Raw genomic sequence first — 26938 nt, 5'->3', positions numbered from 1 at the left:
ATTCTGCATGAATTCCGTGTGCGTGAACCCTTGTTCAACTAAAGACCTGTCACAGCGGATCAGCTGGAAAACATGACTTTGCGTCTACCTCTGAGATGTTTCTCTTTCGGAAGTTTGGAAATTATTTCTCCAAATTACACTTACTCTATAAGCGTTAATACATTTTAAGGGGGCATTAAAATCATAATTGACCCATTTACCCCTCCGAAAACAAACTCATAGATAGCAAATATTTTAGACTGCTCAGCCTTTTATTTTAAGAGCAATGTAGTAATAGAAATTTCTTATAGACAAGATTAATCTCAGATGATTTCGGACATGTATGCCTGAGCCGGTCATCCTTCTTTACATCTTCCTAGCCTACCTCAGACAATTTATTTTAGCATGAGACAGATTATCAACTCATGATGCTTTTTTCCCCCCCCACCAAATGTATGAGTCTGTGGCAAACGGTTCACACTGAGGTATTTAACTTTAAGACACCTGCGTCAGGGCAGATGAATGCTACCACAGCGACATTTTCTGTTTTCATGTTTTTCACACGTGTAGCAGACTGGTCAGATATATCCAGGGTATACATTAAAAGTGACAGATATTTTCAGACAGCCGACTCATATCAGGCTGTCTCATAACTTCTCCCACTTTCTAAAAATAAAAATAACACCAAGTATTTCTTCCCTTTGACATGAAACCCAGGACTATTTATATTTCTCCATGCCTTTGGGAAATGCCTCCATCTCTTTATTTTTCATTTTCTCTCAGAATGCTCTTTTGTGGCATGCACCTTGTTCTTTTTCTTCAAAATAAATGTTTTCTTTTTTTTTTTTTAAATCAAAAGTGGGAAAGGATGAGTAAATATTAAGACATTTACTGAGAGTAATCACTATTGTATCAGTTATGCTTGGTCTTACTTAATTTTTACCTAGTCTTACAGATGGACTTTTTTACGTCCTGTTTCATAGAATCATTTGCACAGAGGCATTTAAGTTGGGTCCCTGCTGAAGCTAACTTACTGGCTGGAGTGGCTAGTTTTCCTCTATGCTGCCCTCCAGGCGCTCTCCTGCTGACCTGCGACCCTTCTCCAGGTTTTGGGCATCTATTATTGGCATCATATTGGTAGGCGTAGGATGGATTACGGTTCCCCTTCCCTGGCAACTCTAGTTTAAAGCCCTCTTCATGAGCTTGGCAAGCCTCTGATGGAAGATGCTACTCCCCTACTCTGACAGACAGACCCCATCAGGCCCCATCAGACCAGGTTTCTCAAAGCAAGTCCCATGGTCTAAGTAGCCAAACCCCTGGCTGTGGCACCAGTCCTGTAGCCATTTGTTGATTTGTCAGATTCTATTGGCCCTATTAACCGCCTTCCCTCTAACTGGGAGGACTGACGAAAAAAACTACCTGCGCCCCATAGTCCCCGACTGCTGCTCCCAGGGCTCTACAATGTTTCTTAATAGTCTTCAGGCGCTCCCAGGTGAAACGGGTCATAGTCAGACGACTGCATGAGGTCCAGTAGTCATCTCTCAGTGACTGTTTCTCCATGGCTTCAGCAGCAGCAGCAGCAGCAGCACCTCCATGGAGCACCAACCTAAGCTTTCCAACCTCCCACCCCAGAACTCCCACTGACACTCTCCCAGGGGATGGGATTTGCCCCTGTCCTCAAACGGCTAACAGCTGAGCTGGCTCCAACTCTCATTTGCATTAAAAGCATCTGCTTGCTCCCAGCACTCAGGGTGGAAAGGTGTTGGCGTATACATGCCTCGCCTCTCCCACCTTAGCTGTTTTCCTGCACCCTTTTCCTGGTCCTGGCACTACCTGTAATCCCCCGCTGGAAGTCCCCTCCTGGCCTACTGTCTGCACTACATCGCAAGTCTTGTCACTGCCACAAGAGCCTCCCTTCCTTGTCTCTATGGAACACAGTTGCACGCACGTGCACCCATCTAACCTCAGGCCTGCCTCACTCATCTGGCCCTTTCCACTTTCAAAATTCATGGTCACCAGTTTGCACCTCTATAAAACTAGTGTCAAACTAGCATCTTTCTACAGGCACGTCATCTGCAAACGCTGAAGAGAAAAAAAAAAAAAAAAACACACGCATAAATGTATCCCCAGCCAAAACCTAGAGGAACTACTAATAGGGTTGTAGGGACCTGCTGAAAGCAATTTGTTACCCCTGCTGTCACTGCCAATCACTTCATCACTTTTCATAAACACCCTGAGCTCCACCTTGCATCGCTGGCTTCTTTCCTTTGCTACTCCTCTTCTCTTGATGGCCAGAAACCTCATTCACATTTCCAGCACATTATGATTCCAGGTATACGCGCTTCATTTTTCTCGCTAACTGTGGACCTCTCCTCAAGTTAGGGGTGAAGGAGGATTTTTATCTTATTGCTTCTCCATTAATCCAATGAATCCCAAATACATTTGTCTACTTTGCTTGCTCATCAATAAGGTGACCTCTGATTTGTATATGAAGGGTGAGATGTCTATGCCACAGATGACCTCCTTGGTTACCTGCCCATACAGTGACTAATATTGGGGGCATCAGGTGTTTCCTCAGGGCTGGAGGTCCTATTTGCTTGGCCTTCTCACAGCTCATTCCCTGACATGGTCATTCCGGTGCCTTGCTCCATCCTCTCTTTTCTTCCCTAAATCCGAGCGTGCCCACTTCTGCCTGTCCCACGTTGATAATATGCCTCTAGAAATGGCTGAGGGTCAGATGTCCATGCTGAAGTGGACACATCTGCTAGCCCATTTTCATTCCAATCAGGCATGAGCTGTTTGCCATCAGGGTGTCATAAAGCTGACAAAGGCTGTGTCTGAATCCAGCTCTTCATGATGATCTAAAGAAAAGATCAAGGCAACTATGGGATCCCAAAGGGCTCAAAGGTTCAACAGCATCATTCTTCTCATTTAGTGTTCACAAGGTGCTGAAAGAGAGCCCAAAGCCACTTGTGCTGCCAACTCCTCAGCATGCTTATGAGCTTCAATAGGTATTTACTCAAGTGATAATGTAGAATATTTAAGTTCAACTTAATAGGTATTTACTCACTCTGAAGAAACAGGACTAGTTGTCTTAAAAATGAAAGCAATCTGGCTTTATTTATTCTTCTTTAAAGTAATAAATAATGCAGTACTACAAATTGATCATAACATACTCTAATATATTCTACCAAAATCTATTTTTAACGAATCGCAGAGGCAGCAGACAGACTACACAGATACGGGAAAACCACTGCAGTAATATTTTAGGAGCACCTGTCCGGTGACTGTTTTGAATAGCTACTCAATTTTAGCTTTCAGCAGGTCTGAGCTACTGCACTCATCTGTGTTTTTTCACTTCCTACTTTCAAGTCATTTTCCTTCTCTTCTTGAATTTTAGAAACTGCCAGAACAGGCTTACGTAGAGAAACTGAGAGCACAAAGGAGGGAAAGGCCAAGCACAAGTTGTGCGTTACCTGTGAAAGTGCCCATATTCCTGTAGTAGGGGTGTTACTTCTCCAAACTTCCATTTTCTTAGGTGTCCTCACTTAGCTTTTATTTTTTTTAACAAAACCAGCTTTATATTTTCCTCTTAGACATCATGCATGCCCAAATCATGCAGTATGAGGGTGCCACTACACACGTGGCATCCCTTTAGGTGAAAGCTGCCACTGTACGCAGAAGCAGGGCTTCTCCAGGTTCCCCAGCAGTCACCGCCGCTCTGAAACCCCTCCCCTCCCAAAACCTGGCGCTCCAGTTCAGACTCTCTTCCAAGCAGTGGATGGTCCACTGCAACATCCAGAACTTAACTCAAACACAGAAAGGGACCAAATTTATGTTCATCGAGGTTACTCATCAGACACCACGCTTACAACACTTGTGCTAGTTTTATAAAACTCTATACTTAAAACTTGTCTGAGGAAATCTTAATGTTCCTGACTTTTGACTGCTTACTGCTTCCCTAATTTTCCTCTTATCTGAATACTCTCACATAAACAGACATACATATTATTTTACTATTATATATTAATATTATATTATTATACTATTACGTGTCTCCCTCTGTACTTGGCACTGGTGGGGCCACACCTTGAATACTGCGTTCAGTTTTGGGCCCCTCACTACAGGAGGGACATTGAGGTGCTGGAGCGTGTCCAGAGAAGAGCAACGAAGCTGGTGAGGGGTCTGGAGCACAAGCCTTATGAGAAGCAGCTGAGGGAGCTGGGGTTGTTTAGCCTGGAGAAAAGGAGGCTGAGGGGAGACCTCATCGCTCTCTACAACTACCTGAAAGGAGGGTGTAGAGAGGTGGGGGTTGGTCTCTTCTCCCAAGTAACAGGTGATAGGACAAGAGGAAACGGCCTCAAGTTGCACCAGGGGAGGTTTAGACTGGATATTAGGAAAAAATTCTTCACCAAAAGGGTTGTCAAGCATTGGAACAGGCTGCCCAGGGAAGTGGTTGACTCACCATCCCTGGAGGTATCTAAAAGATGTGTAGATGTGGTGCTGAGGGACGTGGTTTAGGGGTGGACTTGGCAGTGCTAGGTTAATGGTTGGGCTTGATGATCTTATAGGTCTTTTCCAACCTAAACAATCCTATCATTTAGATTTAAAAGATAATGTTTCACCAAAAATGAAGTCAGTCAAAGCTAACTAATACCTGTCTCAAGCTGAAAGTCATGACAGGTACAACAAACAAACAAACAAAGATGTTGCCACTGCGGTTACGTGGGCAGCCTCCTGCACACTCAAAGCCAAAGAATGGCATTTCTGATGGGCAATAAATCATACACTGAGATAAAAATATGACATTCGTTTATTTCAAGGGACAATAGTTGGAGCAGCTAGGGATGTCCAGATGCAATTATTTCAAAGAGCAGAATCCCAAAGAAGTACATCTGGAGCTCTGCACTGCACTGTGTTGTTAAAATTTTATGATGGAAACAAACAGACTCACAAGAGCTGTGTGTACAAAGCACAATGAAACAAACTCATTTTTCCCTAAATTCCTACAAAATGAGTTGACCTTAGAAAAATTTTCCTATGTTTAAGTAATAAATATCTGCCCCAAAAGACTTTTAACTCAACCCGTCAAAGTATCGTTTGTTGAATTGAAAGCAAGAGCACAGAAGGAAGTTATCATATCAAACATAAATACATTATTTCAATTGCAGTGATACGAAAGCTAAAACAGTCTATAACAGGAAAGGGAAATATGCCTTGATTTTTTTTGTTATATAAAAGAAATAGTGTTTGCCTTTGCTTACTGCTCATGTTATGTGATACTGCCATCTAGCAGGCTACCAGAGGAAATCAGGTTTCAGTCCTCTACAGGGGTGGTGGTGTGTGAGGGAGGGAATTTCTGAAAAAAAACCCAAACCAAACAAACCAGAGATTTTCCATTTCTCCCACTGGCTTCTTGTACCTGAGCATGTGATCTAAAACTCTGTATGCACGCCAGACAGAAGTCTTCCTCATCTACACAGAAACAACACTCTATCTTAAGCGACCAAAATTGTTACAAAAAGTAAAACAAAGGCTTGGTTAAAGTTTGCGTGAGACTTCAAAATAGAGTTCCTTTACATTTTCCAGGGTAATCGTTTGGCTTTGCTTCTTTGCTGCCTTACAGTTTAAGAAAACAAAGTTTTGCCATGTATTTTGTTATGTCAGTTGTTTCAAAGCAATTCAAAGGGGCTTCTCTTGACACTGCTTGAAATCTGTTGTGGGCTTTAAGATGGGAAACTCTCACTTCCTGAATCTGCAAACTGTTAATTCTGAAAGTTACAGCTACTTACACTGTAACTCAGTGTATTCGGAACAGGTAACTTGATTGAATTGAGGCTTCTGATTCTCGGGTGTCCTGCATGAAAGAGGCAGCAAGCTGTTTAAGTTCACCTTTCCTACCATGACAAGCCATTGCTATTCAAATACCTCCTCTAGAGAAATGACTCTTCGTGATCAAGGATCGCCTAGGTTCACTTTTCCAGCCTGGTGCAGGTACAAGGTGAGATGTCCAGTCCTGCATCCCAGATGCCAAGGATTGCCGGTACCTCTATGTGGAGCAGCCTGGCACCATATGTGGGCTTGCCAGATGCTCAAGAGTGTTCTGCCCAGGGCTCACTCCCTGCAAGCATCCTGACAATGTGTCTGAGAAAGGAATCTGTTCCTCCTTTTTTGGACTTTTTCAGGTCAGATTCAAATTGCCCTTTCTGTTGTTAGAACAGAATTTTCTATGGGAGTATTTAACTTGGGACTTTATGGAATTTTTAGACCAAAACTCTCAGTTAAAAAAAGACAAAAGATGTTTAGATACTTATTATTCACAGCAGAATTGCTTTCCTACCAGCTCCCCCATTCCTTTAAAAACTGCAATTAAAGCTTTTCGAATCAGAAACAATAAATTTGCATAGGCTCTTATTTGTAACATTGTTTTATACTGGCATGAAAGATGTAAATAACATGTGTTTCCCCTTCCCACCTCCCTTTTCAAAAGCTTGCTTTCAACCAACAAAAAAGGCCATTTCCTACTACCTTCCAGATTTTCCAATTCGTTTTCTCAGTATACTGCTTCTCTTCTCCCCGTTTACGAGTCCAGCAGGTTTCCACAAGGAGGAAAGGGAACATGAGACAGAAAAAGCCTCGTCAGCAGCGCTGAGGACAGCCCTCTGCCCTGCCAGAAGGTTTCCTGGGGTCAGATGGGTAGACTGGAGGGGAAGCCCTTTTTGGGGACACCAGAGAATATTTGCAAGAGGGAGGAACTGGCGCTTCTCCTTTATGCAGAAGGAGAAATTAGCTTGAGTAGGTGCCACATGACATTTCGGTCCAAGCAGGATCTGCCTCCTCTGGGAGCGGTGGCTGCCATTGTGGGCACCTTGGCAAGGAGACGTGCTCTGTTGCTGCACGTCCCGGCTCCGCTCCCTCCCGAGGGAGCCGCCGCGCACAGTGTCTCAAACCCCCACTAAACATTTGGCATGTTTGTATTTCATGCTGCCTTAACTACTTTTTGAATTCTGGGGCAAATATTTTAATTGTCCTTTTGTTTGTGGCACTTGAATGTAACGTAACTATTTTTATTTTCGCTTCATTGTATTTCTACAGATTTTGACAAAACTGAAGGCTACTGAATGATTTCATAATTAATATCTGCATAATTGCCACCTAATTTAGTGTGAACGCTGATGCATAATTTAAAACAGCTGTGCTAGATAATCACAAGCCTTAGCATGAGACAGCCTGTTGATCTTATATTTCTTTTCAGCCACGGCCTATGAGTATTTCATTTTTCTACTGGATCTGCCTTTTAATTTTTCCTTCTTGGTTAAAGGGCACATAACCAAGAGAATAATGTTGTCACTAAATAACATCTTTAAGCAGCATTCTCTGTAATGCTATTTTTATACTGTCAGTTCTTGGCCCATTTTCATTGCTACAGAAAATAAAGCCACGTACTGTTCTGTACTGAAGTGATGTGAGCAAGACTCTTTTCTTTAAAATAATTTGAAATTTGGTAATTGCCCTGTAATAACAAAGAACTAAGGAAGCACCCACAGAACTTGAGGACACAGCTTGAGACACAGAAATGCTGGCATCTAACCCCCGGTCACAGTCAATAGGGTGATACAACCTAGTCAGTAAGCCAGCAGAGCCCAGAGATCGGAGATCACTTCATGTGATCACCCACTGCAGGCTCAGCTCGTTTGCTCACCAGGCTTTCAGTACCATTTGGGCTAAGGTCTCCTGGCCTGTTGTCCAGCTGCCAGTTCAGAAGCCTGCAGATTCATCTGTAGGTCCTGAATTACACCTGCCAAGCTTGTCAAAATGTCTTGGATAACCTAGACATCCAAGGTTATCTTAGGACAATCGTAAACATCGGTAGACACATGTTTAGGCAACTGAACCAAGCCCTGCATGACCTTTGAAGGGTGAGCCAGACTGTTCTCCAGACTTTATTTTACTGTGCCAATAACCTTCACAGTCTACCATGGGCACTTAAACATCCAGCTTGCATGTAGACACCCAAATTCAGACACCAATACTTAGCTGTCCTAATTTTGGGCTGAGTCCTAACCTTTTAATCCTCGTAGGACTCACCCAGGCATACACATAAATGAAGCAATAGCAAGGCTTTCTACTCAGAAATTTAAAGCTCCCCAAAACAGGTGTTGGCGTTATTCAAAATTGAAATTCAGTCCCAGAATTCAGAATAACACCTCTCTCAAATAATGTCAGGATAGATCATCATCTGTGAAATCTTTTGGCTACCTGTGAGCCAAGCTGAGCAGGTTAACAGTTTCCTCGCTTCCTTGAGTACTGCTAGTCCACAGCTACAGGAGTAGTAATTAAAATCTGTGTTAAAGATCTCCGAAATATATATTTACACACAAGTACTGTATTAATATTTTAAATCCGATATTTTACATACCTCTGCCCACATGCATGCACTAGAGGGAGCTAGGACCAAACCCTCCACATACAGGCCATAACACTGCGTCTCACCTTCACTTCACACTTTTTGTAACTTTGCTGGTTCCATCCTGCAGGAAAACGTTGTCAGCATCCACAGACAGCAACCAAATGTGAGTTCGTTAAGGATCTAACGCTGAAGCAAGGTTAGGCAGCTGCGGCTTCCAGCCCCACTCTGGTGGGAACGGCTGGAGCAGTTGTGAAGGGGGTTAGAGGAAAAGGGGAAGGACCTCTCATCTATGATGGGTCATCCTCCCAGACTCCTCACGTACCTTTGGAAGTCCACCTGCCCTTCACTGGAAATCCCAAGCTGAAGTCCCCCACTCCATCCCCTCTCACCACAGCCTGGCAGATAGAGTAAGCAGGGACACCCCCTCACAAGATGTCCCCGCGCAGTGAATAGCAACACCACCAGCTCTTGTATTAAGTGAGTCAGTTTTTAATCAGGATTTGTAAAACAGGGTTTGCTAAAGCACTTTTGCTCCATCCTGATTTCATTGCACTGAGCCAAAGCAACTCTCCTCCCCTCTTGAAGTACACTGCAAGAAAATTATTTGGGTTTTAAAACCTAACTTCTGTAAGTCAGGAAAAGCAAGAGACTTCCAATTTTCTGTATATTCTTAACCGGTATTGCCCTGCATGGATGTACTATGGTATAGCCTTTAAACCTACATAATCTTCTCACGTGCCTCGTGCCATACATTGAACACACAACGGCAAGAGTTGCTGGCAAAGCACGACCGACTGTGCGTGTGTCAACGCAGGCAACATTTTGAGCTGTTACTCATGTTATTTTTCAGAAAGAAAGCACAGACAGAAGACGTGAGACAGTTCACCTTTTTTCAAAATACAAGCTGACAGCACACACTAAATAATTTACTGGACCCAACAGTTGTTAGGCTTTTTTAGCTGTCAGCTGAGACTCCGTAACTTTTGGGATGTTGACTTTTCCTTCCACTGGCGCTTCAAGGACACTGCGATCATCATACTCAACCCAAGGAAGCCCAGCAATCTTTCCCCAGGCCAGAATACTAAGCCAAATGACATTGAGCTAAACGATTAAGACCTGCTACAACTTTCTTTTCACACCAGGCATTGTGAGAAGCTGTGGGAGCTGAAATGGGATGGGCTGAAGGCTGCAGGTTGATTTAAAAAGTGCAGTAGAGACACTGGGAAAAGGAAACCGTATCCCACAGATATGTAAAGCAGCGTGGCACAGACCAGGAAAGGAAATTTTATCTAGATGGGAATTAAGTTGGTTCTGTTTTACCTCAAACCAGGACAAAGTCCTTTTCTGAAATATACAGAGGAGTTTAAATCCATACAAGGGGACACAAACTAAGGATGTTATGACCATGAACAAAGTCTTAACCCAAGTTAATTACTGGCTCCTTTTGTGTTTCTTGGGCTAGAGAAATGTTGAGAGTTAGGAACACAGAGTTACTACGGGGCCTTTCCCAGTGTTGTAGCTTAGTCTCTGACTCTTGGGAGATTGTAAATAAAGAGCAAACTTGGAGATTTGCCTCTTATAAAGACGAAGTAACTACTACTACTTTCCCTACTTTCAAATACGCAGGTTTTTTTACAGTAGCTTTTAAAGATTCGTAATGACTAAAACAAAGACAGAAGCGAGAAGAAAAAAACGACAGCGATGGCACACGCTACAGAAGCCAACAAGAAAAGCTGCTGGGGTGGGACTCATCTCCACGAGCAGTGGTGCAGAGCTTTGGTTACACACCTACGCTTCTTCCACAGGCAAGAGAAAGAGGCAGGACCCTCCAGGGCAATTCACCTCACCCTAACACCGACTTCTAGAAAAGCAGATGAACTGGATGCCGAACTTCCAAATGGCTGAAGTCAAACAAGTGGGAACCCATCCCCGTGTTAAACCATCCTTTAATTTCAGCATGGAGTTATGTATGTACACACACACCCCAATATATGCAACTAAATAAATATAGATAGACACTTTTTACACCTCCTGTTAAATTTAAAATGCTCTAATCCTCCAATGCAAACAAAATCTGCGCTGGGAAAGGAGGGGCTCTGCCTGCTAACCTGCTACATGAGAAAGTGCACTAAGGCACACCTATGTCTCCCCAGTGACACTAGTTACTCATGTGAAACTGTTCCCATTCACGGAAAGAAAAAAAACCCAACTGCTTAAAAAAAAGACTCCTTTGGTAGGCGTACATGTATTTATTCTACTCCAGCCACAGCCAGCCCCCCTGGCGCTCAGGAGCGTGGGTGGCAGAGCTGCCCCAGCGGCATTGCTGTGCTGGAGAGGGTCCCCAGCTGACCCCCTCCCCAAACCACCCCCTTTACTCACAGTCCCTTGGCACCTTTGAAATCCCTCTGTCACCGCTTTGGGATCACAAAACTACACTGGATACCGCCCAACAATTTTCTGCCTGCAGACGCTGTTGTGGGAAGGAACAGCGAAAGGCACCATTCGCCCGCTGCACTTTCCTCCTTGTCCCAAGCAGTTTGTCATTAAAACAAGCTAGCTCGCAGAAAAGAACGCGCAAAACGACAACCCCCTTTTGATGAAAATGCTAGAAGCACAAACACCACAATGCTGGCAAAGCAGCCTTTAAAAAGAAATAAAAATAGGTAAAACAAACTGGTTTGTGTTTCTTTAAGAAAGTAGGGTGTATTTCAGAGGTAGTATATTTTTTCTAAATTATTATAAATAAACTCTTGCAGCAACTTCCATTTTTCCATGGGATACTTAAAATAGTTTTGTGACCGACAGTAAAAAAAAAAAATAAATCTGCTGGTGTAACATTATTAAGCAAAACATTTTCACTGATTTCTTTGGAATTCCTTGGGAGGTGGAGAGGGATGAATCAATGGGCGAGCGTTTCTACTCGGTCTGGCCAGGAGCAACACAAGGAAAGGTGCTGGGGACATATAGCCCTCTGCTTTCTCTTGGTCAGCAAATCGGCTTGCTTCCTCCTCAGTTTGACCTCTCAAAAGCTGAGGGAAATCAGCTCTCGGGTGGAAGCGCCGGAGCATGGTCCCAAAGCAACAGAAAAGCCAGAGCGACCCAACTGCTGTGCAAACCCCTCTCCGGGTGGGAATTTCTACAGCCTCAACGGAGGAGTCAAAGCTACACGCTTTGAGCTGCAATAGATACAGTCTTTCCTGGGAATCAGGCCCTACAGGAGGAGGGGGGAACCCTACCAAAATGAAAACTGCCATTAACATAACAAACCGCAGAAGAAAAGGATCATCTTTCCTAGCCTGCCTCTGCCAATAACCCTGGGGGTTCTTTGTAACAACGTCCTTCCTTAGGGAAACATAATTCCCAGGTTAAAGATACACTTTCAAGCATAAAGCAGGCAGAGTCTAAATATCTCGAGTGCTGTTTTAATCACTAGCGTTTACAGAAAACATTCAGTTTTGTTCCTCTTGGTTTTCTTTTTCAGATGCCCTGTCCAGCTTGTGATTTTAGACAGCTTCCGTGCTTACCAATTAGTCACTTCCACACACCGCGTGGAGAATGCTACATTAACACACCTGAATGTTTGAAACATGTGGTGATCTTCCTTTTGAACTTAGGAGTTAATAACAGACTTTTGTAAGTAGTCCAGTACTACGGTGATTCTAACTCCAGCTGGGTTAATTACACAGTAATTAGGTACAAACATCGCAACACAAAACACAGCTACATCATTATTTGCAACAAATGTTAACTCTAAATAAGTGCAACCTGTCCCACAAACACTTGCTATAAACGACTTAAAAATAAAAGTAAAATTTGATGGGGTAAACACAGAAGAAAAAAAAAAATTCTCCGGGAGAATTTTTTTTGTTAAAAAAAAAAAAATTAAAATAAAAATCTCAGCACTCATTTAGAGTTCGGGATCTTGTGAAAGAAAGCTTTAAAAGGAGCAAACCTGATTTGCTGTGGCTGTTGCGGCGAAGGGAACACTTGTTGCAGGAGTTGTTGCTGCAGAGACAGTGGCGGCCGTAGCGTTGTGCATCATGGGTACTTTCAGGAGGGGAACCATGGAAGCAATGAACAGGAGGGTGCAGCATTATGGTAAGAGAAGTGGTATTTTTGGCATGGTGAATATCAAGAGCGGCAAGCCATCGTCATGGGTTAAACCGGCAGATGGCATGCAATCACAGTGCAAAGCGAGAAAGCGTGGCGGAGAAATAAAAAAAAAGGGAAAATAGCTTATTACAAGTACAATTAAAGGAAGGTTGTCAACACAATCGGCGATTCCCAGAAAAAAAGAGCAAGGACCACTAAAAACACAGGCGTTACGTCTAAGAAGAGGATTACTTGTGCAAACGAGGTCTCTACCGAAATGGCCCGCTACCTGAGAATTGCTACATGGGCAATTTGTTTTCCCCCAGTATCGATATAAAGCACTCCAAAATTAAATTCTACTAGAGAAAAAAAACCACAGTGGTTTGTACTGGGAAGGAAACTGATAAATGTTTATGTTAATTTTTAAACACAACTAAAAATGAATTATTTTCATGTATCTTCATTTTGAAGCAAGCCAGATACTCACTGTCTTCCTTTATAATCCAATTTAGGCATTTTTTCTACTAGCACTGCATAACCGTTAGATTTTATCAGAGTTAAATTACCATCTGCTTTGAGGCAAAAATCAGGAGAAGGATGATAATAATTTTCCTGATTTAAATACTGCTTTGTTTGATCTAAAAAAGCCAGGTCGATTTTGTGAAAGTCGCTGCTTTTGCTCATTTGAAGAATGAATTTTAATCAGCATCTTCATGGGAGAATTATTAACCTGGTGTTTTAAAGGCTTGAAATTTTAACTGCTTATCTCAGTAGTCCCACAAAAAAAAAAAAAAAAAAATCACTGGGATAGGACTACAGAATAGAAGACAGATTACTTTTCTGTCTTAGAGGCTGTTGCATTGGGTTTCCATTTTGCACGCCCAAAATGTTAATTCCAAGCTGCAAATATATTTGAAGGAGGAGCGAGATTCAGATCACGGGTTTCAACAGAACCTCTGTGGATCAAAGTAGGCATTTCTGGGAAACGCTGATAAAACTTTCTAACACACAGCAAAAAGGAGAAATAGGCACACCACTATGAAACTTTAAAACACTGATGAAATTTGCTGGCTTTTTCCAGTATTTTATGATTTTATAGTACTAGACAATATAAAATATAAAGAGAAATAAAACTTTGAAAACTGAAAAGCAGACTGGAATTCATGGTATTATGCTTTTGCAGTGTAGTTGTTATAGCAGGTGATATCACATCTAAACTGCAGCTTTCATCTACAAACCTAAACACTCCGCAAAGTCAACCAGAAAGAAGGACAAGCGAACCTTTAATTCTAGTCAGTGTCTAAATCTTGCCTAGGATTTTTGAAACAAGTGAATACACATCATAAACAGTATAAAAAGAGATCAATAAAGAAATTTGGAACCTACCAATACTGGTAGCGGGTGTCATGCACAAAACTGACCCTGCGTGTCATGCAATGATAGGTGAAAAAAGTGGATAAAGGGAAGAAACAGGTTAGCCGTTTAGAGTTAACATTCAAAGTGAGATTCAAGCATAACCACAGAGAAGTAAGTTAGTTAAATGAAACCGTAAGGTCATTCATAGTTTTGCTTTAATACAAAAAAGGTGATTATGTTCTCACTAAACTCCTACCTGAGTATACTGTGCGACTTTTGGCATGTTTCTGTGTATATACAAGGTACTTCATAAACCTTTTTATTTAGTACTTCTTTCACTTAGTACTTTTGCAGCAATGGGTTTTTGTTTATAGAAACATCTTCGGTTAAATATCGCACATCTTTGGTTAAATATCACATTGTATGGGAATTTTAGAACTCGTTGCACAATTCAGACAGCTCAATGTTGCGCAGATCAACATTCACCAACTTTTTGATGCGCAGCAGAGAAAGAAGTTAAAACGGAATTAGCCAACATTGTTCTGCGGGGGCTTTGCCAAATTTAATGTACTTGTTCTTAACACAACACCTGAGGTGGAGAGGTGCTTCTGGCCAAAGAAAACACTACTGTGACAATTCCCCAAGCTAAACTCCTCAAAGTTCCAGCAAGAGGTTCCCATCGCACCTCAGAGATGCTCTGGAAGGACTGCTCGCCTGCCACGTGTTTTAGTTTTGGTGCCTAGTCCACCTTTAACCTTTCTGGGAAGACCAGATGAAAAAAAAAAAAACAAAAAAAAAAAAATCAAAAAACCAGTGTATTTTCAATACAGTGCATATAGCAAGCCGGTGAAGGCAAGCAGGTAAGGAGGCTAGTCCCACATACTGGCATATTTGATAAAAAGTCAAATATGCTTCCCATATTCCTGCTTAATTACTACTGCAGCCCCTTATCGGACCATCGCAGCAGCAGTGTAACTATGAATGACCTTACCCAAGAACTGTCCCCGGAGAATACACAAAGTTCCTCCTCTGGAGGCTACAGAAACACTAACAAACAGCAATGGGAAGAGAGAAAAGATCTGTTGTTTTTAAGATCATTCACCAAACAATAAGGAGAAGGTGACAAAGCAATCAAACTGATGTAAAACAAACAAAGTGCAGAACTTTGGAGGTAAGCCATGCTAAGTCAAGCCCCACACTTTTTATTAGGGGAGCAAGTGGTTAAGAAAGCAGAGAAGTTATATAAAACAATTAAGTTTTATATATATTCCAGCAGCAAAACTTGTCTTAAAATTTAACTTAACAGACACACACACACACACGCACAAGGAACACATTTGAAAATTATACCAATTCAGAAAATATCACATAATCATTTAAATTCCAACAGCTGATGTCGTGCATTGCTCCTTAGACCTGGGTGGCATGACAGTCCTTACACCCACCGAATCCAACCTTCCCAGAAAACGTGGGAATATCAGACGTAGCATCTTTAACGAAAATCTCATGGCACCCACTCATCTAGAGGGGGTCTCCCTCTCCTAACCTTCTCCCAAAACCCACTCCTCTCTCTAACATCCTTTCTAGGTGCTGATGGTGTTCGTAAAGAGCAGGAGATCACCACCATGAGAAAGGTTTTCTACTCCGGGCTCGGGCTCCATCTGCTACGTTTTCCCCCTGTTTCTTCTTTTTTTGTGCACTTGTTTTGGGGCTTGACAATAACCTGGCCCTTGAGATTTGGTTCCAAGATCCACCCTTCCTACCATCAGAAATTTGTAAGATAGAACTATAATTGCAACCATTAGCTGGAAAGAGGGATGGACAATAAAAAGCACAAAGAATGAGCTACTTAAGGAAGCATGAGCACTCCAAAAGTCTGGAAAATATCCAAATGCTATTTCACTGAAAAAGGTTTAAACTACTGTATTTTCCATAGTTAATTTAAAATCCTTGGCAATTGCAAATAATAGCGATAAGCCCTGAAAGGGAGTGCTTAAGAGAAGGAATAATGCATATCATACTGCAAATTCTCAGGTTTATAATGTAAAATAAATTTGTGGAAACTTCTGTATGTTTGTAAGCACAGGGCGGTCTTCCATTCATGTCCAAATAGGCAGTCTCACAATTTATTTATTTTTTTCAAACACTCCCGTAAATGACAGTATGTTTTCTGCCACAGATATTCTGGTGCACCAACATGCTAAAAATACGGCACACTATAACTTACTATTATAAATACAGGGGCAGGCTCCAAGGTTGTTACTCAGGCCTTATAGCAAAATTCCATCGAGTCAAAGCCATCTGTGTTTGTTTTTATCTTTAAAAACATATGGGAATGCTGATAGATCGGGAAACGATCGTGTGTTGCGTTTTATTCCTTGTTTAACCGACATTATTTCTATAAACTAAAATAACATCGCTGAAATGTCAAGCGCATTTGCAAACACGTAGTTTTAAACGATTCTGGAAGTTCACGCTCGATAACATTCTGAGACTAAAATACGTAATTTGTTAATTACAAATGAAACCACAGAATTCATTAGGCAGGATATTTACCTTTGGGAAGTTTGGAGTGGGGGGGTGACTGACGTAATTTAGAGGGTTATGTTGCTTATTGTTTACGTGAGCACCTAGCACACTCTTCCTTTCGCAGTGTTAAAGAGAAGCCCTGCCCCCAGCCACGGTGCAGTTCAAGCCACCTCCGACTGCTCTGATTTTTACAGAGTTCCGAGCACTGAAATGCAAATTACCCTCACCCATCTTCAGGTCACCCCCTGTGAAGAACCATAACCCCAAGTATTAGCCACAAATGCTAGGAAAAGTTCTGGTGGCACTCCAAAATGAAAACCACGAAAAAGTTATCTGATGCCTGGAAGCCCCTTAGCGAGGCTGCGGGGAGCCATGTGTTTTGCCAGTGCTTCCACGCAGGTTATCGGCTGGAAGGTTATGGCTGGTTCTCCCCTTCTCGCCCCGCTCGTGCGTGGCTGGGGCAATCCCCCAAGGCTGCAAAACAGCCCCCCCGCCGCCCCCAGGGAGCAGGAGGATGCGCCTGGGCCACGGGACGCTTCCCGTGGCACCTCTGAAGCGCGATGCTTTTCCCAGCATTTTGTGGTGGCGGAACTTTGCCTTCTCGTCTCCTAGGAGAGCGCTGGCAGATCAAAGTCAAAATCCAGCCAATTTAAGGTAGGAAAAAAGGGGCAAACTGCGGCCAATGATGAAGGAGGCTATGAATGTGAAAAGCAGCCTGATGGCGCGTGGAAATTTCTGCTTGAATTCTCGCACTTTGCAGAAGGAATTAAAACAACGTGTAAATATCTGCGCAAACTCCACCTCAAGTAGGGCAGGGAGGGCATAATCAAACCTTCTGTTAAGTGCAACAGCCTGACAAGGAATTGCTACCTAAGGCACACAAAACTGGCTCAACGTGGGTACAACATACCTGTTGGGATAAACGCCGCGTGTTGCTGCAGCTGAGCATTGGCAAGAGCCTGTTGATAGTGCAAGACACTGGGATTGAAAACGGCACTGGCACCATTGCTTTTTTCAAGTGCTTGTCTCTTTGGTAAAGGGTGAAGAACACCAGGAGGAAAGGCCTGTAAATAAGGAAGTTAGTTAAAATGGTGCCATTTTTAAGACGCTGTCCGTAACATATACATAAATACAAAAAACTTATTGTTTTTTAAAGCGGCTAAAGATGCCTCGCCATGCACATTAACTCAAAGCACAGCAATGTAAAATGAGTGAAATTTTGTTATTGATAGCAAAAGCATGGTACTATTAACCTAAAACTGTAGCAGCACAACTACTGAAAAGAAAGGCCTTTAAAGCAACGAAAATGGCATTGCCTTTACATAGGTTTTCAAATATTACAGGGAGAAAAAACCACTTGTGTTTCATTGCCAAGTATTTTCTTTTTTAAATTTAAATATCATTTCCTATTATTACACAGATTAATGGATTACGTTAAGCGTTTTCAATTACAGAAGCAGTTTTATCTCAATTCGACTTTTCATGAGAGGATATTTAAAAAAATGAAACCATGTTAGGAACCAAACTAAATCGTCTGCGTTTATTACGTATGAGAATGAGATGGATAAATAGAGTTTCCGGTAAATTAACGAGTATGTGAAATCATTTCCGGTTGATGTTCAAAAGTAAAGCGATACAAATTTCATTAGTTGCTTCATCTGAAAAACAAAAACAAAAAAAAAAAACACAAAAAAAAAACCAACCAAAAAACCCAAAAAAAAGCTACATGCAAAGCAAAAGGTGAAAGGTCAAAGTACCAGGTCTACAGTTGCTTCGAGAGGTCGCTTCATTGCTTTGGCAGTCGACTGAGTCTTTTAATAACAGGCAGCGAGCACATGATGGCAGTGGGCCAATGGGATTCAAGCGAATTAACATACAGGTAAACAGCAAGCAGAGGTGCATCATGGGAACGGCATTGCATTTGTGGATAGGTGAGAAGGAAAAAAATATTCTGAATGCAATATACAACATACAAAAAACACTAGGCATGCACAACAACAAAAATGTCTTCTAAAGAAATGGATATTACATTTCGAATTAGTACCGAAGCAAAAATGCATCTACTATACCTTAGTTAAAAGCATATAAGAGAGTAAAATATAGATGTTTGAAATTCAGGAAAGTTGAGTAAAACAGCAGCTTGCAGACACTATTAAGCATCGTATAAACACTTCACAGAGATGCAGAAAGAATTTAAGGATACGCCTATAAGAATTCCTGATAAGTTAGTTGAGTCACATTTTAAAGCAGAAAAATCAATTTGGAAGGCTACACTTTCAAATAGAAAAGCACTAGTGAAAGTTGTAATGCGTTGCAAACCCTACTAATATCAGTGCTTGCAAGGTGAGGGTCTTTTAATGAAGAGAAATCCATCACTCAATAGACTTGGGGTTCAAAACGGGAGAGGTTCTCTTTTTCCAATTCAAAGCAGGGTAAGTAATATGTCTAGTTGCACTAACTTATCATTAATTCCTTTTGCTTGCCCCTACAGCTGGGTCATTTTTTGTAGATTTTTTTTTCTTTGTAACTTACCACGTTACATTGAGAGGGAAAAAAGTCTTTCAGAATTTAAAACGTATTTTCTAAATTTCGCTACAACATTCGGTACTAGCTTCAGGAGCAGGGAGTGAAAATACTGCTCTCAGTTCATAAGCAAACATTAAGGTACGATTTATGATACTACTCCGGTATTACTAATTTTTTTAAAAGAAAATATTTAGGCATAGTACATAGGCATATACATTTATGTATACTTCCATAATAAGATCAAACTTATGGCTGATATGATGGCATTCTGTAAAAAAATATTCTCATACAAAATATTACTTTCAAGTTTTATAGTGTAAATAATTCTTATAAACCTTTAGAAAGGAAAGGGAGATTTACTGAGAAATCAGAATTTTTACTTTTGTTTTTTAAACACAGGCTGATATTTAGCTCTTTTTAGGATATACAGAATATGTCTATCTTGACATCAGTATGTGGAAATAGGGAACAAAAGTGGGGAAAAAAACGATGATAAGGCACAAAATGCCTACAAACAGCTTATGGTCACAAGATTAACCAGCGCCAACAGGGTATTTTGCAGGAGAGCCCTCAGTTTGCCTATTCCTTCTTCCTGGCTCTGTTGCACCTACGTTGCATCAGGCTTCCCAACGCCCTCCCCATCTCGCCTTCAGCACATTTCTGGATTACATACCCTGATCTACAGAATCTGCTCATCTGTGTGGGTCCAAGAAACACTTGGTGCAAAGCGAGGATCTGGAGAGCCTTCTTGTGTCTAAGCAGGTTGCTGTGCAGCTAACGTGCGGTACCCGCCATGGGCACCCCCACGGGGGACATCACTCCATTTGCACAGGGCACAGCCTCAGACCCACTCTGCATCCACCACGGACGGATGGAAGTCTACACTGAGGAAGCGTTACCACTGAATTCAGGATTCCGAGGATGACGAAGTACACAAATTCAAAACAACATCATTAAGAGTAAAGCGTTTCAGTTAATTACCTTTATTATCCAAATGCAGATCTTATCTGATCTCACTTGTTAACTTATTATCTCTGTGCTAATGATTGCCTTTCTCCACTTCACCTCCATGCTCCTCTTAACCTTACCTCCCTATTTTGAAGCTTTTTGCTGGCTTTCCTCTCATCTTCCACAGCAAGTTCAGTCTCAGAGTTTTCCCAGCCTGAAGGCTTTAACTTGATCTGTTTCTACACCTGCTCATCAACCTTGTTTCCATGTAGATTCCCTCTCTTTTCAGGCTTTCAGACCAACTGTCCATTTTTTTCTCCTGCCTTCATCTTTTCTTTCATTTTGTCCTAATAGTAAAACCTCCTTTGTCTCTTTCTGTTCCATCAGGTTATCTCCTGCTCAACATTTGATCTCCTACATAACTAACAACCAAACAAATCAATAGCTACAGATTGGAGAGGAAAAGGCTATGGAAAGGAAATAAAGATAATAATAAAAATGATCAAACATACTGAGGCATAGTATTTGTCTGCTATATGTCACATTGGTATGCTATAATGAGCAAGATCCACACAGCGGAGGCCTGCGTGGATGTGCAAGGAGCTCCTGACTAAACTCTACCACAAGAAGGGAAGCACACAAGAGGTGGAAGCAGGGACGGATGGGCCAAGAGGAATAGGGACACAGCCTGAGCATGCAAGGATGGGTTAGGAGAGCCAAAGACCACCTGCAGTTGAATCTGACAAGGGATGTGAAGGACAACAAGAAGAGCTTCTCCAAGTATATCAGCAACAAAAGGAAGACTAGGGAAAATGCGGGCACTGCTGAATGGGGCAGGCGATCTGCTGACACAGGACACAGAGAAGTCTGAGGTATTGAACATCATCTCCATCTCAGCCTTTACTGGTGAGACTGACCTTTGGGCCAGGGGGAGACCAGTGTCAAAGCCTGAAGTGAAGATTTACCCTCGGAGGAGCATCAAGCTAGGAAACATTTAAACAAACTGGATACACAAGCCCATAGGACCTGACAAGAGGCACTGATGGGTGCTGAGGGAGCTGGCCAATTTCACTGCAAGGTCACTACTAATTATCTTTGAAAGGTCACTGTGACCGGGGGAAGTTTGCAAAGACTGTAAGAAAGTAAATGACACTCTGATCTTCAAAATGGACAGGAAGGAAGGTCTGAGGAATGACAGTTTGGTCAGCCTCACCTCAATCCCTGGGAAAGCGATCAAGTAAGTCCTCCTGAAAAACACCTCCAAGCATACGAAAACCAAGAAGGTGATAGGGCGTAGTCAGCATAGATCTATGAAGGGGAAATTATGCTTACCCACCCTTACAGCCTTCTACAATGAGACTGGCTTGGTCGGTGAGGGGAGAGCCACAGATATTGTTTCTCTTGACTTCAAAAAAATTTTCAACACTGTCTCCCATTTAATTCTCATGGACAAACTTCTTTAGTACGGGCTAAATGGGAAACAGTGAGGTGGACTGAAAATTGGCTCAACTGCCAGGCTCAAAGGGTTGTGTTCAGCAACACAGTCCAGCTGGAGGCCGCTAACTAGTGGTGTAAAACTGGGAGGCTGACACACAAGATAGTTGTGCTGCAACTCAGAGGTATCTGGAAAGGCTGGAGAAAATGGGCACAGAGGAACCTCACTAAGTTCAACAAAGGGAAATACCAAGCCCTGTACCTGGAGAGGAACAACCCCAGGCAGCAGTACACGCTGGGAACCACCCAGCTGGAAAGTAGCTTGGCAGAAAGGGCCCTTAAGGTCCTGGTGGACACCGAGTTGAACATGAGGCAGCAATGCACCCTCACAGCAAAGGCAGCTGACAGCATCCTGGGCCTCATTACGAAGGGCATCACCAGCAGGTCAAGGGAGGTGATCCTTCCCTTCTACTCAGCACTGGTGAGGTTGCATATGGAGACCTATGTCCAGGTCTGGGTGCCCCAGTAGAAGAAAGACACGTATGTACCAGAGAACAGCCCCGTAAAGGGCCCCAAAGGTGATTAAGGGACTGGAGCACCTCTCATATGACAAAAGGCTGAGAGAACTGCGAATGTTCAGCCTAGAGAGAAGATGGGAAGAGAAGGGGAATCTCATCAGTGTATATTCATACCTGATGGGGGAGTAAAGATGGAGCCAGACTCTTCTCAGTAGTGCCCTGTGACAGGACAAGATACAATGGGAACAAATTTAAATACAAGAAATTCCATTTAAATGTAGGTTTTGGTAGTTATTTTTCCCCTCTGTTTTTACTGTAAGCATTATTTAACCATGGAGCAGGTTGTCAAGAAACGTAGAGTCTCCAACCTTGGGAACTTTCAAAAGCCAACTAGGCATGTCCTGGGCAATCTGCTCTAGCTCACCCTGTTTGAGCAGGGGGGTTGGACTAGATGACCTCCAGAGGTCCCTTCCAACACCAACGATGAGTTCACATTTTAATTTAGACTGTACATTCTTCAGTGACTTTTTATACTCCCTGATGCACCACATGAATATTTGGAGCTCCTTGAGTGCAATGATAGATAACACTGCCTTCTAATGCACTTCACATTTAAGCTGTACATGATCTACAGCCTCTTGCAGAGTGTCTTTCCCTTTCCTTTTTACTTCAAATGACGAGGTCACCTAAGATACCTGAGTAGAAATTCCTAAACCTCAGTGTACAGAAAAATACACAGGGCATTTTCTGCAAGGTCCCAGACTGAAGAATTCATTGACCTTCAATGGTCTTACAAGCTTATAGGGAGCTTAAGAAAGATAGGAACAAACTTTTTAACAGGGCCTGCTGCGATAGGACGAGAAGGAATGGTTTTAAACTAAAAGAGGGTAGATTCAGACTAGATATAAGGAAGAATTTTTTTACAATGAGGGTGGTGAGACACTGGCACAGGTTGCCCAGAGAGATGGTAGATGCCCCATCCCTGGAAACATTCAAGGTCAGTTTGGATGGGGCTCTGAGCAACCTGATCTAGTTGAAGATGTCCCTACTTATTGCAGAGGGGTTGCACTGGATGACTTTTAAAGGTCCCTGCCTTTAAAACTATTCTACAATTCTATAAGCTTTGCCTATAGCGCTGTAACCCTATCCACAATGCTCACCGAGAAGATCACTCACTCTCTGGACCAGAGCAATGCAGCCAGTTCCCCAGCCAGGAAAGAAAACCTCTTGGACACAATTTGAACCCGGAAGCAACCTGCAAATGAACCCTATAGGTAAGAATTTGTATTTCTGCCTTACTTTTGCTCTCTAGATCTAACTAAGTATTCTTGGTCATTCTTGGGTGGCCTTGCAGGCATGTGTCTTTTCTACCACTTTTTTGTTGTTACTGCCATTCCAGTGATTTTTATTCACTCTGTCTGATTGTTTCAAATCTATATTAAACAAAAAATAGCTGGATTGCAAAGCATGTTTTCTGTTTGGTAGACTAAGTATGCCATTAAAATATTTCGTACAAATTTTTGTGCAAAAAGCTACCCTGAATTACAGGTCCCTGCCTTTTTCTCACATGACATTAGAATGCTAACATTTCAATTCTGTGTTTCCAAAGATGCTTAGTCTTGCTTTGAGGCTAATGTAATTCCAATTACGGCTTATTTAAAATCACAGGTTATATATCCAACCATTACTGAAGCCCAAAAAAATGAATCCCCTCATCTATCTCCTTTCTTCTTTAGTATGTTGCCTAGAAATATTACATTTTCTAAATGGGCAATAAATATTGCACAATTGAAGCTAATTAGAATAAAAAAAACAATCTCCTTTGCTTTAATTTCCAGATGGTATTCAATTTCTGCAAGCACAGGAAAGTTTAACTAAAAATCACCCAGTTTGAAACAGAGACTGGGGAAACTATAAGAGAAAGAATATTAAACCTTCAGAAATGTTTGGTTTACTTTCTTGCATAACTTACCCTTTGTCCCTCAAAAAGTCTGGTCTTTGCTAATTTCCTAAATACAATAGCTTGGGGTAGTTATATACTGTACTGTATTGTGTTTCTGGTAGGCTTTTTACCCAGAGAATAACTGTATTGTCTATAACCATTGTATGCACTGCCCACAAGTCCACAAACCACATCTGCTTAATTATTCGTCCACTGCCAGCAATGAAGACAATGATTCTTTGATTTGCTGCCAGCAATTTTGTCTCCCAAGTTAGATCCTGCATGCTCGTTTTATTTAACTTTATCAATACCACTCTATTTAAATCTATCAGCTTTCCTGGTAGCAACCGTAAGAGAGATCCAATACTGGTAAATGGATGGGCTGACTTGTCTGAACAGTTTTCAGTAGAGCTTAAAATATCTGAAAATAGAAAGCCCTCCATCTCTTTTCTTCTGACTGCAGTTACTATGCTTTTGCTTAATGATTCCCATTTTAGTTTACTACTCTTAAACCCTGTTTTTCTAATAGAAGAATTGTATCATAAAGAGATTCAAGTAACTTGCCCATGACAGCGGGAGAGGCAAGAATAGTCTCTAGGCACGAGATTCATCTAACCAAAGGTCAAAAAAAGATATAGTCAACACTTTTTAGTCATCAGGGATAGACGTGTATCTGCAGAGGGCAGTTTTTTCTCATCCCCAGATAGGCACTAGCGGTAGATTAGATGAATGTGCTGGTTTTTCTCCACTACGTATAGAGTGAGACCAAAATGGCCAGGCTAGGCCTAGATATCTAACTGTTTGACATCTAAGGTGGGGTGAGTTGAATCCTTGTACAGGTTTCTTTTCTACTACCCATCTCTGAGGCAAAAGCTATCTCTTCGCTTTTTCTTCCTTTTCTTCCAAATTTCCACATTTATATCTGTCACCAAAGAGCTAAAACAGCATATGTGCCCCTGTTTTCCAGGGGACATTGAAGCTTATCAGTTTGGTTTCTGTTTGAAAATACTAGGGGCAAATTTAACATATCAACAAGGCAGAGAACAGAAGTGGTATAGAGTGTCATTTGCTTCACTGTCTTGGATAGAAATACAGCATTAAAATAAGGCCATAAAGAAAAAAAGTGCTTCCTCCCATCAAGCAATAGTAATATTTTTTAAAATTCTTATCTTTTACAAAAAAAAAAAAAAAAAAGAGGCAAAAGAGAAAAGAAAGTATAAGCAAACAGCATTAAATTGAAGCAAAATAGGCATCAAAGAGCTTCTGTCAAAAAAAGGCAGCCATATATGCCAGCACTTACCATCACAGTCGCAGCTGCCGCAGCTGCCTGGGCTGCCACCGCAGCCTGGTTGGCTTGGTGTTGCGCCGCTTTGATTTTGGCCTGCAAATGTGCAGGAGGGTGAAAATACTTGCATTTCTCCCTCATGCAACGCCCTTTTATGTAATCCATACACACGGTTACGGTGTTGTCGTTTGTGTCAATCATTGTGCTGTCTGCCGGATGCGCAAAGCGGCAATCAGTCTCTCCACGCGCACAGTTTCCCCGCTGGAACTCCCTGCACACCTACGTGCAAAACAACACCCGTTGCAGGGGAAGAGCTCGGCGCAACCCAAAAGGGCAAGGAGAGCCCCGCGCCCCCGAAAGACAGACCTTCCCCCTATCCCCGGTTAGTTTTTCAGCAAATTCAGTTTAATAAACCTTTCGTCTTCTTCTGGGAGAGTGAAACGCATCTATTTTACCCTTACGTGCTTGGCTCCTCAGGCAGCTCTGCGGTACGGCAGCTAAATGAACTTGACATGCAATAAGAAGCATTCCCAAATGCCCTTCCTTTTTCCTGTCTAGAAAACATCTGGGAAGGATACTTACTGAAGTAACTGCCCCTGCCAAACTAGCTGGGAATCCCAAAATATTCAGTCCCTTTCTGACTACAGTTTACATTCTTGCAGCTCCACTGGTAGGGAAGGAGTTCCTCTTGCTGAGACCCAAGGAAGATATTCATCAGCTGCACTGTATTTTTTACAGAGTCCACAAACAAAATGGAGAGCCTCCTTAAAAATAATTTTCAAAAACAGGCAGAACGGACACACTGATTTTCCTAAGAAATGTTCTCCAGACACTACTGCTTAGGCTTTTGGGAAAGGACATTCAATGCTGGAAGAGCCATTTGGTCTTCTTGTGTACTTGGATAACAGATTCCACCGAGCCCCACCATGCAGAGATCCATCAACACCAGGCAGGCTCTGCACACAGCTGGGGGCTTGCACCTTCAGCCTCCTCCAGCGTTGGTGACATTCGACATCTCCACTTGTAGCTCAAGGCTGAAGGGCTATGAAATTCCCCTAACATCGATGCATAAGGCTATAAAATTCCCCTAATATCAGGGCATGAAAATCAGGACAGAATTAATACTGCAATAAAAATGGGCTTGTTAGATATTTCGTCCCGGCATACCTTTACAGGCATGTATACTTGAGGTATTTTGGAGGAGATAACTTTACAAAAGTTGAAAATTCATGTTGATGTCTGTGTACTAACTTTGAGCAAATGCACTACCTTAAAAGTAACAGTGTTTAATTACCACTGGCTGCAAGTGTAGAAATCCTGCCTGGTACAAGGTCTTTATTTGCAGCAACTAAATTTAAGCATCATTTCTAAAACAATAAAGTTTTCCCCTCCAGGATCTTTCACACAGCCTAACAGGGGATCGTATTTCTAGTCACGGTGGTGTCTACAGTACCTCCAGTTTATCAGTCCTGAGGAGTTTCTGGGTAGCAGTTGAACCGGGGACTGAAACCGGTGGACTTCCAGGAACAATGACAGGCGGCGTGGGTAGGATCTCGGTCGGGACTAAGCCAACTCCCGGTGTTACTGGCGTTAGGTAAGGAGCAAAGCTAATAGCCGTGTTCGTTCCTATTGTGGGACCCACTGGAAATGTGGGCTGCAAAATGAAAACACAGACCGAGATGAAAAAAACCAACCCCTTAATCAAGAGCCTATTAGTTGTCTTTCGCGTGTTCTTTCTGGCGCCGATTCATTTTCTTAATCAAAAAATGTCAAACAGCTGGGAAAACACACAGAGCATACTCTCTTCTTTTAATCACGTAAACACATTCCAGAGGCATACTAAGAACCGCACTTTGTAGCTCTATTATTGGAAAAGTGGCCGCCGATGCAAAGGAAGTCATACTTTGAACCCGAATCTC

General features: G+C 42.2%; 1 protein-coding gene across 9 annotated transcripts in view; it reads right to left on the bottom strand.

The window, feature by feature from the left end:
- MBNL2 (muscleblind like splicing regulator 2) overlaps window positions 1–26938 on the bottom strand; it is a 113457-nt gene that overhangs the window by 6814 nt on the left and 79705 nt on the right. For 6 of the 9 annotated variants that reach the window (XM_054198554.1, XM_054198576.1, XM_054198607.1 and 3 more), the window contains 4 exons: window positions 26473–26673; window positions 25035–25298; window positions 18124–18177; window positions 17277–17430 (listed from right to left, as the gene is read on the bottom strand). In XM_054198554.1, the coding sequence (XP_054054529.1) occupies window positions 17277–17430; window positions 18124–18177; window positions 25035–25298; window positions 26473–26673 (673 nt within the window). Of the gene's footprint in view, window positions 1–12341; window positions 12437–17276; window positions 17431–18123; window positions 18178–25034; window positions 25299–26472; window positions 26674–26938 lie in introns of all 9 variants that reach the window. The other 3 variants (XM_054198614.1, XM_054198633.1, XM_054198624.1) reach the window with 3 other exon arrangements.

The sequence above is a fragment of the Rissa tridactyla genome, chromosome 1 (genome assembly GCF_028500815.1).
Source record: "Rissa tridactyla isolate bRisTri1 chromosome 1, bRisTri1.patW.cur.20221130, whole genome shotgun sequence".
Lineage (NCBI taxonomy): Eukaryota > Metazoa > Chordata > Aves > Charadriiformes > Laridae > Rissa > Rissa tridactyla.
The sequence above is the reverse complement of the archived record's forward strand: the minus strand, read 5'-3'. Positions and strand labels throughout refer to the sequence as shown.